Raw genomic sequence first — 18989 nt, 5'->3', positions numbered from 1 at the left:
TATTGTAAAGTATCTCAAGGCTCATCCTGGACGTGGCTTGTTTTATCGTTCAAATGGTCATTTGTGTGTTGAAGCCTTTACCGATGCTGATTGGGCAGGATCACCATCTGATAGACGGTCCACAACCGGGTACTGTACTTTTGTTGGTGGAAATTTAGTTACCTGGAAGAGCAAGAAACAAACTGTGGTTGCTCGTTCCAGTGCTGAAGCAGAGTATCGTGCCATGGCTCATACTACATGCGAGATTGTATGGTTGAGAGCTTTGCTCGAGGAGTTGGGGCTTGGTGTACAGTTACCTATTCCTATGTATTGTGATAATCAGGCAGCAATACATATCGCTTCGAATCCGGTATTTCATGAGAGAACCAAACACATCGAGGTAGATTGTCATACTGTTCGGGAGAAGATAGATAGTGACCTGTTGGCTACCCCTTTCGTGTCTACAGGAGCTCAGTTGGTAGATATCTTCACCAAACCTCTAGTTAAACCACGTTTAGAGTTGTTACGTAACAAGCTGGGATATTGTGATATTTATTCTCCAGCTTGAGGGGGAGTGTTAGAATAGAGTTGGACTTAGTCCCACATTGGTTGCTTATGTTATGTAACTAGTCGCCACATAATATAAATAAAGCTCACCTGTGTTAGGGTTAGTTAACACCCTATACACTTTTCCTTCTTTCTCTCTGAATTGACAATTCCAGATAGATTTACCTCTCAATCAAGTATATCTGAAGATTGTGCCAGAAGTTGAATGTCATAGAAGCAATATCATATTCAGGGTGTGAAGCAACTTCCAACAACGCATGCACGATCACCATCGACTCATCAGAACCTGCAACAAATATGTTTTCAGCAAAGAGAGTAAACTAATGATAAAGATTCAGAGCTACAGGAAAAGCCATACTGAAGAGAAAATCGCCATTAAAAACACCTCCTAGTAATCTGGAATACAAAGACTAGCGACAAATGATGGAAAGAACCAAAATAAAAGGAGACGATACCATTTGCAATTAATTCAAGATATGAATCACCCATGTCAGCAAACAAACGAGCAATGGCCTTGACATCCTCCTCATCCTGAAAATAACGTGAAGAGGAAATATTTCGATTTCTGCCATTATGTTTCGAGTCAAAAACCAGCTTCATGAATAAGACAAAAGTAAATCAAACAGGAAAAGTCACAACCTCACAAGTAAAGCAGTATAGATGACTATAAATTGCCGTGCAGTAACCTTAATGTTTCATTTCTACCTCAAACAATTAAATGGAATTAAGTCTAACAAAAGCCAACAAAAAGTAAAATAATGTCAGCAAACATAGCAGAACGAGATTTTCTTCCAACACCAACACAAGAACCTTGTCTTCCAATACTTAATTTGACAAGCTTTTAAACCCGAATATAAATCACATCAGAAACAGTGGTGCCCTTGGCTAACACTAAAGGGTGGACATCTTTACATATTTGTAAGTCAAAAACAGCAGACACTGAAACAGCAGCGTACTTTCTATCATAGGTAATTTATATGTTGAATGAGGTTCACCATGTTCCAATTAAACAGCTCTTGCAACAAAGAATTCTTCAAAAAGGTAACAGAAAACTTCACTTTTTTAGGAAGAGCAAGCAAGGCCCAAGAAACAAAAGAATATATCTTAATTATGGACCAACCCCATTAAAAATCCTAGACTCCTTCAGAAAAGAGCAACCATAAAACACTTCCACAATCTGTTCCTCTCCTGGAATTAGATTATGAAAGGATAGATTTATGCTATTTGTACTCTCATACACAAATCATAACCTTGGAATTCATGCAAAGCCAAATAACTCAGAAGCATAACTCAACATACTGGGTATTTCAAAGGTAATTATGATCAAAGGTCGAACACAAGAAAATTATAGTCATGCAAAGCCAAATAACTCAGAAGCATAACTCAACATACTGGGTATTTCAAAGGTAATTTATGATCAAAAGTCGAACACAAGAAAATTATAGTTACAATGCAAAAAACCTAAGAAATCTGGACAAATAGAAAAACTTATGATCCGGTAGTTACCAACTTACCGTACATATCAATATCAATGAATTAACTTAGAATCATGAAGACATTTGTAGAATCAAATCACAAAACTATAACAAGAAGACACAAACCCAATGTTATGGAAATCCACTGACGAGTTTTTACATTGGATCCCAGAATCTCAAAAGGCACGCCATCTATATAGATAGATGTCTATATTCATATGGGGTCTTCTAAATGCAGAAAAATAAAAAATGTAGTATTACATGAACCAATCAGGCAACTGTGAAACAAGACAAACAAGATTTTTCTGGAGCGCAAAAAGGTCGCAACACATCAGTGTTGAACATACAGGTAGATTATTGTCGTCGTGACCTTCTAATGCTTTTGAGCTGTACTTCTAAAGAACAGTGTTTAAAAATTCAAGCAGAGATCAACCAACTATCGAAACCTACCGTCATGGAGAACACATTAGGACAGGCAAAAAAAGAAAGAAAAAGACAGAGACAGAAACACCAATATACGACAAAGACAGACAGAAACGCCAATATACGACATTGTTTTTCTGAAGCCAAAAAATAAGATTCAACTTGAAATAACAAGGTTACTTATAAGCCAACCGTAATTTGGTTGAAACCATCAGCTACATGTGGAGTTAAAACAAGAACAGCTGAAAAAAGGTTTGAGAAGGTTTTATATGAGTAGACGGGAGTCAGTGAAGGGAAGTCCACTCAATGGCGACCCCACAGTGGTAGTAGTGGGGTCGGGCGACCCCACGGAAGAAAAAAAAGCTACGCTTAATATACTGAATTTTCTTTTCCAAATTAGTAGATGACACCATTATAATTTGATGATGACACCACACTAGATTATTTCTCCACTTGAAATTCACCTTCTCCTCCGTAGAAATTAAAACTTAAAACATCACCCCATTACATTATTTCCCCACTTGAAACCACCTCACTCTTTGCAGAAAACTTATTTGGTGGTCTTGGGGCACCACACCTCTAAGTGTATGGACCCACAAAAGTGTGCGGCGTTGAGAGGTGATGGGGCACCACTAGGCGAAACCCCATCAAATGCAATTGTAGAAGTTTTAGAGTGTTTTTTTTGTGTGGTGAAACTGAAAAGAAGATTATTAGTGCATACCTTTCGATATCTTTTATTTCTAAGTTGAAATGCTTGTTGAGCTTTAGATATGTTTTTTGTCAAACTACATTATTAATTGTCATTACTATTGATTTTTTTTTTTAAATAATTGGTAAGAGTATATGCTAATGAATGACCCAAGTGTCCAAAATCTTGGAGTCGCCACTGAGTCCACTCATAACAAAAGTGCGCTCTGGCCACTTTAACCAAAAACAAAACAAAAAAATTGAAAGAAAAACAAGAGAATTAAAATGCCAAAGGTAGTCAGATAGGGAGGACCAGTTCTAGCAGTACAGAATCAATATCCGAAAGCCATGTTTATTCCTCTCCAGCTATCAAATACCATAATAAAAGATGGTAGGCCATGGGAAAATAGTTCACCAATAGAAGTCAATCATGTGATGACTAGCTTCAGCTTACCATGACAATTCCAGTTCTAGCTATATCGCCCTTATCACAGAATCAATACCAAAAAACTATGTTTATTTCCTCTACAAACATCAAATAGAAAAGAACCAGAGAAGAAGATGATAGGCTTTGGAAAATCTTCACATTCGCCAATAGAATGTGATGACTAGCTTCAGGTTACTTGAAATGGTACCATGTTTCACCATTTGCAGTCTAACACACCATCCAAGAACAACAATATGAGTAACTTTAGCCTGTACCACCCCATATAGTTTGGGGCAGCATGGGAGGGGGATGTCTTCACCATTATAAGCAGAAAGTCTACTTATTGTATTTGTTGGCCATCAACTTATTGTATTTGTTGGCCATCAGAAAACCAGAGAAAGGAAAATTTGACGAAGCAATACCTTTGAAGAATCTCTAAGCTGTGACTTAAGGCTCATAACTTGAGGCACAATCACTTGAATTAAGGGCATATGTGCCACAACTCCACCAGAGTTTCTTGCTGCTGTGTAATGTATTAATTCAGAAATTACTGCAAAACCAACAAAAGGATAAAATATGAATCAGAAAGAAATAAAAGTTTGTTAAGTAGAAACAGAATAATTGGCACGCAAAAATCTTGGCATTTAGAAAAAAACCAGTGTAAGTTTAAGTGTGTGTCATGGGACAAACTCCATAACAAACTGCACCATCATAACATGTAAAAACTCACTCTGCATCTATCTATTCTATTCTATAAAGGGGGAGCACAACTTGGGCTCACCCCAAAGCTGAAGCTGTATGGACTTTTCTTTAACCCAATATTGCCCTCAACCAATTCACTAATGTCCATTATAATTTATCTTTCATTGGCACATAATCATTTGGGCAATACAGTAAATTGCCCACACATAACTGCCCACCATGTTAACCCCCACGATCTTACTGCAGCAGTAAATTAACATCCTCTCTCTGAAGCAGTTAGCCCACTGGGTATACAACGCAGTCTCAATTGCTCTGGGCTCTCTCTAGCCAGTGCCGACTTTGAATTCCTTGGAAACTCCAACAGGGAGTAAAATCATGGTTGCCAGCAGTATTGAAAAAGACATGGAGCGGAATAGAGACCCATGTTTGTGTTCTCCATTTTCCCCTCTTCCATTACGCACAACGTGATTTTCTTTTTGGTGTATGTAATGGGGTTATAATTTTATATTTACCAGTAATGTTACTAAGAAATTGTTTTCGAATAAGCTACAAATATCTACCCACATATAATTTGAAAACTCCCAATTGCTTTTTGTTTTATTGGTGATCATAATCTGAGTTGCACACGCATTGTGCGTGGCCCAACTTCTAGTAACAATAACTAAGCAAATAAATGAAAGAAAAAGAAAAACCCACAGATTTCCTACACTAGTTAAGAGCTTAAGGTGTTAAAGAGAAGAATAAGATTTTATGACCGCATATCTCACATACCCTTTACGTGGCACGGTTTTTGTAATCTAGCTTCTGAATTAGTCTCGTCTTCATCACGTTCTGAAGAACAGTTTATTCTTTCAACCACTAGCAAGATATTTTTTTCTTCTCCTTTTTAGATATTGGCATGCAAGATTTTATGACCACAATCTCATGTTTCTCTTTCCTTTTTCCTTCGTATAATCTCCAAAACTCGACACTCAAAACAGGGCTTGGATCATGTCCGATATGTTTAGTAGGTCATTCACCTTGAAATTATATTTTGTAATTCAAATGGCAAGAACTATGCATAGAACTCAATATCATGCATGAAATGTCCCAAGGCACCTTGTAAATACCTTTTAGAAAATAAAAGAAATACCCGCACTAAGGAGTATAAATAATATGGCGTGCCCCCATGTCCTTGAAATAGAAGTTAGATGAATCCAACACTCGACGCAGACCCGCACCTGACACATGTACCCAAGTCCACGTAACATAGCTTTTCTTCCTTTTCAGCGGGTCACCAATGCATATCAACATAGTTATTTGTTAGTCATCAAAATATAAAGGTTGTTTGTTGACTAATATCCAGTTGCAGCACCTAATCTCCGCCAAATATATGATGCATTTTGATAACAATCCTTCTAGATATCACTACTGTGACAGGGTCATCTGTCCATGTTTTGCTACAACTTTTGTTTATCTTTACCAAGAGTACAAAAAATTATACTAATGCAATCAAAATCCTTCCTACAGTTGCTTTCGGTCAATGGACATCACCAATAGAATCCTAATATCTTCCAGGCCTTGGGAGCACATTTTCTAATTCCCTTTTATGATAACCTTCCGAATTTGAGTCACAAAGCTGACTGACGCAATATGTGGGTCCCTCACATCAACTGCATGAGTTTCATATATCAAGCACATACACAAGTATGTGGCACAAAGTTGTATAACTTCAAATGGAAGGAAACTCAAACCCAGTAACTTGTATTAAGTTTCATATCACAATACTATGTCACAATTAGTAGCATAGTAACATTAAAATTTTGATCTAATGCATGTTCTCGATAGAAAGCAACAACCTAACCTATCACATGAGTAACCTAAAAGCTCGTGCAACAATAGATATAAACTGCCCATGAATAACGTGCACAGAAAGAATCTTCAAGGACAAAGGAACTGATTACGCATCAAGGTCAGAAGGGCTGATATGGAAGGGAAGATTCTGTCTAAGATGAACCTGCATCAGGATCAATCCTCTTGGCAGGAATTCTTTTACAATTGGGAAACTATAGGTTTTTAGATTATCAATACATAATGTTTGCACCAAAATTTCTCTCAATTGCTCGCTCTCTCAACCATAATGTATATATTTTTTATTCTTCTCACGTGTCTCTTACCATAATGACAAAGTAATTCTCATTTATCCTTAAGGTAATAAATCGACTTTACTCATACCACCCATTTCCCATGACACAGATATATGTTAGCACATGGAAGGCCATTAATACCATCTCTAAACTAAAGGTGATAGCAGTTGTTGTCAGAAAAGTACCGCATTCCAGATGTTAACTAATTGCATTCAAAACATTGAGATACTGTTTATGCCTTAGAAGCAATTAGTAATTACCAAACAAATCACAAAAGTGAGGCTCTCAGACCTGATAAAGACTATGTATCATTTTAAACGCAAAGAGTCCAAATCATAGTGGAAGTGTAACCAAATAAAAAAGTTTAATTACGCAAACTATAATACCATTGACAGATGCCTCGAGTAGGACATCAGAACTCAAGCTAGAAAGAGCTGTCAGCACCAATGGATGAGAAGCAAGCGTAGAAGAAGGAATCCTGAAACGAAGAGATATTCATGAGTTCTATCTTGTAGAATAGGATGGGAAGTTATTCAAGAGAATACCATTATTAGAGAATCCCCGGAACAACCACATGCCAAAATTATCAAAAGCAGGAAGCTATCAGTTTCCATGAAAGCCACAAGAGTGTACATGGAGAGAGAAAAAGAACTATGTTCACTATATGCTAACTTGCGTAGAACAAACCTATTGATACTATCAGATTTAGAGTTGTATAAAGTTCTAGTTCATTAAGGAAATGGGAAACCTTATACACATATTTAGCAAAATTCACAACCTTGGAAGAAAAGTCCCTTGTGCCTCGAAAGCACTGCTATGAATTTTCGTAACATGTAATTATTCACATTGAAAATGACATAAATTAAATATAATAGATACTATCCAAATAAACGCACCCATAAATCTATATCCTTCCATATAGTATACAATCTATTCACTTTGTTGCATGGTTCCAAAATTCAGGAAATCCATTAGTGCTTTTACTTTAAGTGTACATGCTTTTTTGTTGACAAGAGTCCAGTATCAGTGTACATACATGTTTCCTTTTTTCTAAATTATCTCTCCCTCCTATACTTTTCTGTTTTGTTTTACTGGCTCAAAGAATAAGGAACAGATGCTAAATTGAGAAACCAACTTCTCTTATTGCATATGAAGATAATAAAAAAGAAGAAGAAGAAGAAGAAAACTCTTCTGGCTAGATCTTGGGTTCAATTCACCTAAAAATGACTATTACCAAAACATTGCTCTCTTTGGGATTGCAATGAAGCAAGTCTGCAACTGTTGGAAATGTGATCCAATATTTTCCTACAAAAACTGACATTAAAAACCACAATGTGCTTGATACTGCAAACAAGTAGCCGTGCAACGAAGGAAGGCCACCAATACAGGTCTATGAACAAGGTAGAAGGTTGGGAAGAGTGGTAAGAACCATCATTGGCAATATCATCTCTTACTTATCCAATAGAAGAAAGAGTGGAGAAAAGGACAGAAAGCATTGACTGGGACCAACTTGCAACCATCTCACGCCAGCCTCATCAACTTCGTCAACTAGTTTTGTACATTGCGACCACCGTGTGCCAGATTGTCCAAGAGTAGAATCAAGTACGTATAACCGTACCAGCCTATCAGGTATCAAAAGGGGGTTGTTCTAGTTTGGTCCTAGTTTGGCAAATTCTGTAAGCTAGTTTCTTCTTCATTTTGTCGTCTTGATGCTTGTCCTGGTTCTGTTCAAAACCAGATTGATGTGATTTTCTAATGTTTGAAAGAGGATTGATATGGTTTTGTTGAAAGGCTATTGATCAATGTTGGTTGTGAAAGGATGTTAGTGGGTTGGTGGTGGGGTATCGTGATTGTTCTATCAGGTGAGGCTCACAAATCACAAATACTCTAATGGATCACAGCAGACCAATTGTGCAAATGCTTTGAGGCTGCTTCTAAAACATCTCATTTAGAAGACTGATAAGAACTGATCAAGGGAAGGAGAGATCTTTAATGTACAGTCTACTTAGGCTTATCAATTCCATGAGTTTTGCATCCCGAATAGCTGGATCCAGATAAAACAAATAAATATAACCAAAATTCTCCGCTAGAATACTTGTTCAAACAAGAGATGCCCACTCTAGCAGATCCCTATCGTAGCAAAAAGTTGATACTATGGTCAGAGATCACAAACTTATGTTCAAGCATCACCAAATACCGACTGCTGGACTCTTTGGAAGAGCTTGTGACATTCACATCTCACCCATACAGTACCTTAGATAAACTATGCTTCAAATAGCAAATGATTTTTGCCATGAGGCATCCTTCATTGTATGAGCAACAGGAAAAGCCAACCAAAAATAGAATCAAATGAGATAACATGTGTGATAAGGTTACTATTATTCAGGAATTCCTTGACAACCAAAGCAAAGTCATGGAGCAAAAACTGAAATGCATACACAACCGTTACCAAATACTTTCTTTTCTAAGAGAAACGAATATGGAATAAAAAAGAACAGACATACACACCTATGCCTTAGACGAAGCCAGGAAGCAAATGCCTCGAGAACCTGCCAGAAATAAATGATGAGACATTCACAAAATTGTTACGCAAAACCCAGGGGTAGTACTTCAGAGGCAAAACATAATCTGATTACACAAGTTCCTTAAAATACATTCTTTTGGTGAAAGGACCGCAAGAAACTCTAGTAAATAAACAAAGACTTGTAGACTGTATACAAGCATGGAAAACTAGTGCAACTAGTAGGAGGAGAAGTGATGCCAGCTAGACAAAGATTAAATTCTACTGGACAATTCCTTCAGCCAAACACTTTAGAGCCTAGTCAAGTCACCAGACTCCGAGCTCTACTTTCTCCAGCCTCCACTTTACATCATTAGTTTCAAATTGATCAGTCATCAACAAGTGCAAGAAGTCAAAGAAACGGAAGGATCGCGAAAACTAACCACAATCCACAGAAATTTTTAAAGTAACTATTTTTCAATGAAACCAAAAGTCGGAGACAGCTACTCACTCTCAGTTCTAGAACCAATATGCATCTCACCAAAACTCAAAAGATGGAACTAGATCTTATCTGCAAGTGTATACTCTAATATTAAACAGAAGAATCTCTTAAGCAAGCAACAAAGAAGAGCTCCCACCTGCTCCGTAAGTTCACTAATATTCAAACATGCTCTCAAGATATCAAGAGCAACCTCCATAAGAGAGGCAAGTTCTTTCTCAAATTGGCGGCGTCTATCAGGACGAGCTGCTATCTTGTAGTTAAAAGCTTCCTGGCAGCGAAACGAAATAGTCATGAGAAACTTCCCATGAGGTAAGTATACAGACAATGTTAAGCAAGGTACATGGCCAACCATTCCCTCCTCCCATACCCCATTTCATCCACTACAATAGAACATAAACTTGAACACACCTTGGATGATGAAAAAAAAATTGTACACACCACACCTTTTTTCAAAAATTTCATGAAATAGTCCTGAGAAACTTGCCATGAGGTATAGTAGGCACATATTTATAATCAAGTTACATGGCTAACTATTCCCTCCCACCACATCCATTTTATCCACTGCAATAGAACACATGCATTTAAACTCATGTATCACGTTCTACACACCACACCTCATCCACGATTTAACTGGCCAGCCATTCCCCATCACTTTCCCCACATGCTTAAATAATCTTTGTACCAAATTCATAAACCACTGTCATCTTACCTCACTATGTTTCCATCAAAAGAATTAAACTCAACGAGGAAATCAATACACAGAAATTCATGAATTTTGAGTCAACACATCAGGAATAAAATAGTTACCAGATAAAATTGCATAACAGGATACCATTTTCTACAAGAAGAATTAAAACAAGAGAAAAATCCCCCGTTGAAAACCATGAAAGAAACCACAGCTACATTAACTCAGTAACTAACATATTTCCAAGAAGCACAACTGAAAATTGAAGATACAAACACCACCATCAGCTCAGTAACTAACATATTACCAACAATCTCACTAATACTGGGAGACACAAACACCACCATCAGCCCAGTAACGAGTAACATATTTCCAAGAAGCACAACTAGCAATTGAAGACATTGGCATCCCTCAATAAATACCGCTTTGTGTAGTAGCTAGTACTATTTATGACACTGACAATTCACGGAGTATGAAAATTATGCCTTGGGCAACTTATTCGAATAATGGTTTTTGTTCAAGAGAAGAAAAGAAGTGCTTAGGTTTGGATTAACCCTGACACACATAAGTTATTGATGTATAGTGTGGCTAACACTAAAATATATAACTACTAACACTACCATGTAAACTAGAGAATAAATATCACAAATTCCCTACTTGTTACACAATAACAGCAACCGTGCCTTAAACAACAGTTTAGCACACATGTCAACCAACAGGGCGCCTGTAGACACAAAGGGAGTTGCTATGACACCGCCATCCAATTTTTCTCGAACAAGATGACAATCGACTTCAGTATGCTTAGTCCTCTCAGCTGCACTTTGACCACTATCTCGTCAAGAAAAGAGCACACCTATATTTCTCACATGTGTAAACCATATTTCAGCCAAGAAAGGTAGAACATCCTGGATCTCTTGTCATATGGCCCTCTTGCCTACCCTGAATCGGTAAAAGCCTCACCAAGGAAGTGCCCGCTCATTAAAATAGTGCACATTCTAGAAGGGCCTTGAGGTACTTCACAATTTTAAGAATAGCTTTCAAATGTGGAATACTTAGAGCAGACATAAATTGACTCGCCATACTAACTGCAATCAAGGATTCTAGATATAACAACGTGGAATGGTGAGATAGTTAAACTTACCAACCACGCAATGATACTAGTCAAGATTAGAGACCAACACCCCCTCATCAACAAAAAGTTTGGCATTGGGATCCATAGGTGTATCTATGGGTCCCGATCCCAGCAAACCAATATCCTCCAAAATATCCAAAACATACTTCTTCTGAGATAAACCAATTCCATCCTTAGATTTAGCAACCTCAATACCGAAGAATAAGGTAACTTGCCCAAGTTCTTGGTATAAAACTGACGTTGTAGAGAGTCTTTCAACTCATCAATGCGTTTCTGATCACCACCCATAATGACAATATCAACGACATAAACCATCAACAATATTTTACCTCGATCAGAGATATGAGATAGAAGACAGAATAGTCAATATGACGACGACGCATGCCCAATAGTAAAACTGCATGACTCAACTTGCCGAACCAAGCTCTAGGAGACTGCTTAAAACCATACAGAGCTTTGCGAAGGCGACACACCCAATTACTCTCCCCTTGAGCAACAAACCTAGGTAGTTGCTCCATGAAGATTTCCTCGTGGAGATCTTCTTGACATCCAACTGAAAAAGAGCCAAGCAAGATTGGAGAAGGGGAGATAAGAAGCCGAACAGAACCAATCTTGGCAACAGGAGAGAAGGTCTCTACATAACCAACATTGTACATCTGTATATTAGCAACAAGGCAAGCTTTATAGCTTTCAGCAGACACATCATGATTCATGAAAGTATTTCATAGCGAACACACATCATGATAGATCTAAGGGTTGCTGGCAAACATGTGGTCAACGAAGTGTGGCATCCAAGGGGCAATTGGCGGCGGAGGGTGGTGGTTGGCGGAGGATGGGATAGTATCACCTCCCTAATACCATGTTGGAGAGAAGAGAAAAGAAGAAGTGTTTAGATTAACCCTAACACACACATACAAATGCTCAAATCAGTGATTTGAAAAGTGCGCTAAAGCGCGAGGCGCAGCGCAGCGCACGTTCTGCGCTTCAAAAAATGGCGCTATAGCGGAAAACACGAAGGCGCAGAAAAGGCACCAAGGCGCACGCTATAGCGCAAGGCGCATGCTTTTTGTCTGTGATCCAAAAATTGATCCAATGGTGCAGATTCAGCAGAAAAGACACGCGATGCACTGAATAATATTTGCTTTTAAGTCTAATTTCAACCCTAATCGGCTGACGATCATACACGATCCATACCCAGCAGCAGCCGAGCAGCTTCAGTGACGGCGATCAACGATCGATCGAGACAGCAACTTCAGGCATCAGTTTCACTCTTCAGCGACGAGGTAACCTCCTCCTCCTCCTCCTCCTCCTCCGGTACTGTTACAGTGTTACTGGTTCTTCTTCTTTGCTGTTCTTCTTTCTTCTTCTTTCTTCTTTTTCTTCTTCTTTCTTCTTATTCCTTCCTGGGCAATTTTTTCTTCTTTTTTCTTCTTCTTTTTTCTTTCTCTTTAAACGCCTGTTTCTTTTCTTTTTTTTTCTTTTTTAATTTTTTTTTACCTCCTGGGCAATTTTTTTCCTTGGAGGAGGACCAAGTGAGTTCCAAACTCACAAAAGGATAGAGACGTGTTTGGCATGCAAAAAAAAGAGCCGCATTCCCAATTTTCTCCCTCTCTCTCTCTCTCTAGTAAACTGTCTTCATCCCCTTCATTCCGTCCATACTTCTTTTACTTGTACCATGAAATAAATTAATTCAGTCGCATTTATTTCTCTTACCATACATTTTTTTCTGTTTAATTACTTTCGGAAAATTGAAAGACGGAGTATAACATATTAGAAAATTTAATAAGAGCAGTACTGGTCCATTTGTGTGCACACACAGTACTATGCCCATCAATACATTGTTCACGTTCATTACCCCTCTCTCTCTCAGTCTCTCCCCATTTGAGTCCTTCTGTTTTCTCATTAATTACCTCCTGGGCTGTTCTGCTATTTTAGATTTTTTGTTTTTGTTTTTTTTCCAGCAGCTATATGTGTTTATGGTATTATTTGTACTTGTTAATTGTAGATGACATCTGAAAATTCTAGTAAAAAGGACCCTGGTTGGAAGTATTGCGAAAAGGTTGAGCCACACAATAATACCAAGTTGAAATGTATATTTTGTAACGAAGTGAAAAATGGGGGTGTGTCAAGAATCAAGCAACACCTTGCTGGAGGAGCTAAAAGGAATACGGCGGCATGTCGCCGATGCCCACCTGAGGTTAGAGAGGAGATGAGGGAGTTTATACGTAAAAGGGATGAAGCAAAGAGTCAAATTAAGTCTATACCAGATATTGATGATGCAATGAATGATGATGATTATGACTTGGACCTGGATGATGATATTATTGAATCCAATCCCCGTTCTAAGAAATCTTCTACTCACGGAAGCACAACCTCCGCATCTATTCATTCTAAGCCTAAGAAACCAAGAAACATAGAGCCTCTCGACACTTACTACACTCCTGAACCAGAGGTGGTGGTGGAAAATAGAAAAGCCAAGGGCAAACAGCCAAAAATTGATGAGAATGAACCATATAAGAAAATATTGAAAGACCGGGCTCATCAGGCTATTGCAAGGTGGATATATGATTGTCGGATACCTCTAAATGTTGTGAACAATGATAGTTTTGCGCCAATGATAGAGGCTATTGGGCAATACGGTCCGGGTTTGCCCCCACCAACTTATCATCAAGTGCGAGTCCCTCTTCTAAAAAAAGAGGTAGAACATGTTAACAAGTTGATGGAGGAGCACAAAAAAGACCAAGAACAATATGGGTGTACGCTAATGAGCGATGGGTGGACTGATAGGAAAAATAGAACATTAATGAATCTTTTGGTGAATTCTCTGAGGGGGACCATGTTTCTGAAATCTATGGATGCGTCTGGAATTGTAAAGGATGCAGAAATGATATATGAATTGCTTGATGGGTGGGTGGAGCATATTGGAGAAACAAACGTGGTTCAAATTGTTACGGATAGTGCTGCGGCAAATGTGGCGGCAGGTGAGAATTTCAATTTGCTATTTGGTTGTGTTACTTGAAGTTATGAACAATTAAAAATCACTTATTATTCTAGGCTTCTAGTTCTAACTTCTAACACCACTTATTTATAACAATTACCAGGGAAGTTGTTGGAGGCAAAACGACCTCACTTGTTTTGATCTCCATGTGCTGCCCATTGCTTGGACTTGATGTTAGAAGACATTTTTAAGTTACCAAATTTGAAGACAACTTGGGAAAGGGCAATAATGATTCATGGTTATATTTATAATCGATCTTCTTTGTTAAATATGATGAGGCAATTCACCCAGAGGAAGGAGCTCGTTAAGCCGGCAAAAACTCGGTTTGCAATCGCTTTTTTGACTTTGCAAAGGGTTTATGAACAAAAGAGAAACTTAAGGAAGATGTTTACTTCAGAGAAGTGGACCAATAGCAAATGGGCAAAAGAGCAAGGAGGAAAATATGTAGAAAAAGTCATGTTGATGGCCTCATTTTGGAGGAATGTGCTCCTTGCCCTCAAGTTCGCTTCCCCACTTGTTAAGGTACTTAGATTGGTTGATGGAGAAGTCAAGCCTCCAATGGGATACATTTATGAGGCTATGGATCGGGCTAAAGAAACTATTGCAAATTCCTTCAATCAAAATAAGGAGACGTATGATGAGGTCTATAAGATAATCGACAAGAGGTGGGAATCCCAATTGCATCGGCCTTTGCATGCAGCTGGTTTTTACTTAAATCCTGAATTTTTTTACAAAAATCCAGAGGCTTGCAAAGTTCCAGAAGTCATTGGAGGCCTATACAGATGTTTCACAAAGTTGATTCCCAATAATGATACACAAGACCTTATTTGTGCCGACTTGATGAACTATGAGAGAGCTGAAGGACTCTTCGGTAACCCAATGGCAATAAGGCAAAGAAATACAAGGGCACCAGGTATCACCATGTTAACCTTAATCTAGTAACTAATTTAAGTCCTAAGAGTTGCACTTTAAGAATGTTTTCCAATATCAATATTCTATGGTGTGCAACTGACTGGTGGGCCTCATTTGGTCATGACACTCCTGACTTGCAAAAATTTGCCGTCAAAGTTCTTAGCCTTACTTGTAGTTCCTCGGGATGTGAGCGTAATTGGAGTGTCTTTGAGCATGTGAGTATATGATAATCAAGTTCATTCATTGACTTCCTTTAGTTATGTATGATCATGAATTTAAATCCCTTGTATAATTAATTGTTAATGCAGATTCACACAAAAAAAAGGAATAGACTAGCTCAAAAGCGTCTCAATGATTTGGTATTTGTTAAGTACAATAGAGCATTGAAACGTCGATACCTCAAACGTGATCGCATTGATCCTATATCCTTGAAAGATATTGATGAGAGCAATGAATGGTTGGCTCGGAAGATGGAGGAAGAAGCTGTGTTTGAGGGTGATGATTTGAATTGGAATGATGTTGCTTTAGCTTCTAGAGCCGAAGAACCAAGGAAAACAACCAGAGCATCAAGTTCAAAGTCAACAGACTCAACACCTATCGCGAAAATGGCAAAACCAACTCTAAAGGCTAAGGCTTCAAGAGGAAAGACATCTCTTATAGATGAGGTGATCGAAGAGGGAGAATAGGAGACGGATGATGAGGAGGAGGAAGATGTGGAAGGATATAAATCAGAATCATCAGATAATGACGATGAAATTGAAGATGAAGTTCTTGGTTCTGAGAATGATGATTAATGTCTATGCATGACTCTAGATTTTATTGCCTTTAATCCTTTTGTTATGTCTCTAAGGCCAAACATTATTATGTTAGCTTTTCATGGATGATATGTTATGTTTCGTGTTTGGTACTTTCGTTTAACCATTGACATGTTATGTTTTATGACATTTGAAAGTTTTACAAGTGTGTTTGTGTTGAAAATTTGTTCTAATAAAATTTGCCTCGTTACGAAGGAATTTTTTTTTTTTGCGCTTTGCGACAATAAAGCGCGCGCCGCGCCTTGCGCCTTGTGCTAAAGACCCAAGGGACTGTTGCGCCTCAGTGCGCCTTTCGCCATTTAAAACACTGGCTCAAATATATCATTCCTAACAATTTTCATAAAACAATTCCATTTTCCAATCCCCTGCATTAGCTATAGGATACACAATGAAGACCACAAACAATAAACCATAGCAGACTTGCAAGGTTTCAAAAGAAGACACCATAGAACAAAAGATTGCGTCAAAGCTTGACGTGCAAGTTTTCATACCAATTGATCCAAGATCCGATGGAAACCTTTTCGATGATGTGATTGACATCATTCATCCTTTGCTCGTTGCTAAGCAACAGAGAGAAGAGATTTCATTCAAGCGTGAAGTGCGGCAAACAAGTGCTCTCTTTAGTAATTAACACCATGTCTAAAGAAGCAATGACAAAATTTAGTTTGAAGGTTAAGCTTTATCCCAATCCTTATCATGTAGCACGGATAACCAAGCTTGACGACCAGCACCCCAAGACATTCTTTATTGGTGAGCTCACAAAATGATGATGGACAAAGGACTCTCATGTTGTAAATGCTGGACGTGCCAATACTTGCACTTTCATAGACCACTGAACAAAACACACCCTTTCATAAGCCATCAAATTCAATTCACACCTTCAAATTCAAGAAACATTTTGATGATCGGGTGTGCTCCTCCTCCTTCAGACATTATTCTTGGAAGTGCTCCAAACACATTGGAGCCTTGGTTCATTTCAGCAGAGAAGCATTGACGGTGCAACCCTTAAGAGTTTACAGCATAGTTGTAAGCTCAGGAGTCACTAATTCACTCGTACTTAGGAGTCTAATTGAATACGCATTTCGGTAAATATTTAAATAGGTCATCTTAAAGTTTCCCGTTTCTTTGTCAGGGTTGTCAGCATATTGATAAGAGGGTTTTGCATCATATTAGGGAGATTTATCAATAATAATTAAGAGTTGTACTGTGACTATGGTTGCTGCCTTTAGTGTGCTTTCTCTTTCTTCTTCTTTCCCCTTCTATATTACTTGTGCAAGCATTAGACTGTTAAAACAGCATTTGTCTCTGTTTATTAGCAGATTTCATTTGAAGGTTGGTCGAAAGTGCATACATGCTTCAGCATATCCTAAATTGCGTCCCGCACAACTTTTACACGATCTCTTCTATGCCTGGTTTTTAACTTGATGTTAGTGATAGCGTGCCGAAAGGACATTTTTTTTAATCCGCAGTCAAATCCCCAAGACATTGCTCTCATGATGTCACATAAAGACATAAATCAACTGCATTAAGTATCTGTTGTAAAAAGCATGCATATACCTCAGGCAAAACTCTGAGTAGCTCAAGGAAACTTGGTATGCATTCTGGATGAGAATTCATCTCATCTCTGAGCCAATTTACAATTCCACCATCACCCCAATCTTTAGCAGGAACATGAACAGCCAATGCAGCCACAGCAAGACTAATCTACAAAATGAAAATTTTAAGCAAAATATCTTCGAAATGCGCATTCCATGCCATACATGTGTGCACAAGAGTGAACTTGTAGCCAGAAAACTACGATACCTGGGTTCTAACTTTAGGGGGGCCTTTATGAAATGCTGTCAATAAGCTCTGCATTCAAAACAACAACAAAGAGAGCTGGCAATCAGTAAAAGAAACAATTCTGCTTTACTGTCATATATCAACAAATGCACGCAAGGCAACAAAGAAAACAAGGTTCAATATGCTAGACTGAAGACATTAGCACATAAACAAAAACTCATTTGTCACCAAGAACAGTGGAAACTTAAAACAAGAACCAGGGAGGGGATAGTGTCACTTGGACCAGATCCCATTTACATTCTCTCCGGAAAGAGGTGCAGCAGCAGCAGCAGAACCATGAAATAATAAAATGATTTCCATAGACGAGACCCAACTATAGTGTCTCAATTGAAAAGACAAACTGCCCATGCCTCATTAACACCTTAAGCCCTCATTTATCTTAATGCATGTTAACTTGTTAAGAAACACTGCTATTTATCAAGAAAGAAAAATTATGGAAGAACATATTTAGTGTCAAAGGATAAAAGTAAGCATAAGCTTTTGATTTCCCATTAAATATGAGATAGCATTTGCCCCATAGCCCCAACAAATCGTACTCACTTACATTTAGTGAATCACGTAATGGGCGAAAAGCTTCAGAAGGCAGCTCTTCAAAATCACGCTGTACCTGTCAATCAGATGGAAAAAAATTACATGGTTGTTTTCAGTGAATCCCGTATCCAAAATTGGGCTAGGTTGTGTAAGCTAATTAGTCGAAGACACGGGTTTTCAAAGCACAAAAGATATAAGTTCTCCAGTTTTGTATACTTTAGGGTTTAGGGTTTTAGGGTTAAGGCCGACGATCCAAAACAGAGTCTGCAGAAGTCACAAAATGTAGATCCAGAGAAAGGCAGCTCATTTTCTTCTCCACAGAATATAATTACTCTGGTGCCCTAGGCTTTCAAGAATCCAAAGAGGCAAAGACTACTTAAAATTTGTCTATAACAGCACAGCAAAGAGCAGATATTTGCCAAGAAGTGCTGCAGAAAATCTTCTCTAATTCTGATTTTGAAGAACAGATCCTACTGCACTTGATCCAATCATGGTGCATTAAGCATGCATGCCTCTTGCGGATTGGTGATCGCAATTGGGGCTCTAGGCTGTGGAGATTGGAGGACTCCAAGGCTTGAAATTCAAAACCAAGAGAGGACAAGGCAGCCGGAGCCAACAGAGTATGGAGATTGAATGGACATGTTCGTTGTTCAACACATCAAATATCTCAGGCATTCAGATTGGTT

The 18989-nt window shown here is 38.3% G+C and overlaps 3 protein-coding genes across 3 annotated transcripts in view; 2 read left to right on the top strand and 1 right to left on the bottom strand.

Moving 5' to 3' along the window:
- Positions 1-18989, bottom strand: part of LOC131298039 (transportin MOS14) — a 34886-nt gene that overhangs the window by 13573 nt on the left and 2324 nt on the right. The window contains exons 3-11 of the mRNA XM_058323311.1: positions 18317-18379; positions 17734-17781; positions 17488-17634; positions 9525-9656; positions 8895-8935; positions 6773-6864; positions 3981-4108; positions 1002-1077; positions 712-832 (exon numbers count right to left, since the gene is read on the bottom strand). Coding sequence (XP_058179294.1) covers positions 712-832; positions 1002-1077; positions 3981-4108; positions 6773-6864; positions 8895-8935; positions 9525-9656; positions 17488-17634; positions 17734-17781; positions 18317-18379 — 848 coding nt within the window. The remainder of the gene's footprint in view (positions 1-711; positions 833-1001; positions 1078-3980; positions 4109-6772; positions 6865-8894; positions 8936-9524; positions 9657-17487; positions 17635-17733; positions 17782-18316; positions 18380-18989) is intronic.
- On the top strand, positions 12572-14359 carry LOC131298043 (uncharacterized). The gene is made up of 2 exons (XM_058323318.1): positions 12572-14186; positions 14307-14359. The coding sequence occupies exons 1-2, from the start codon at positions 13211-13213 to the stop codon at positions 14342-14344; spliced, it is 1014 nt and encodes a 337-aa protein (XP_058179301.1). The 5' UTR covers positions 12572-13210; the 3' UTR covers positions 14345-14359.
- Positions 15178-15801, top strand: LOC131298048 (uncharacterized). The gene is made up of 2 exons (XM_058323322.1): positions 15178-15330; positions 15424-15801. Exons 1-2 carry the CDS (start codon positions 15178-15180, stop codon positions 15799-15801), a joined length of 531 nt encoding a protein of 176 aa, XP_058179305.1.

This window comes from Rhododendron vialii, chromosome 8a (genome assembly GCF_030253575.1).
Source record: "Rhododendron vialii isolate Sample 1 chromosome 8a, ASM3025357v1".
NCBI lineage: Eukaryota > Viridiplantae > Streptophyta > Magnoliopsida > Ericales > Ericaceae > Rhododendron > Rhododendron vialii.
Note: the sequence above shows the minus strand (reverse complement) of the source record. Positions and strands in the feature narration are given on the sequence as shown.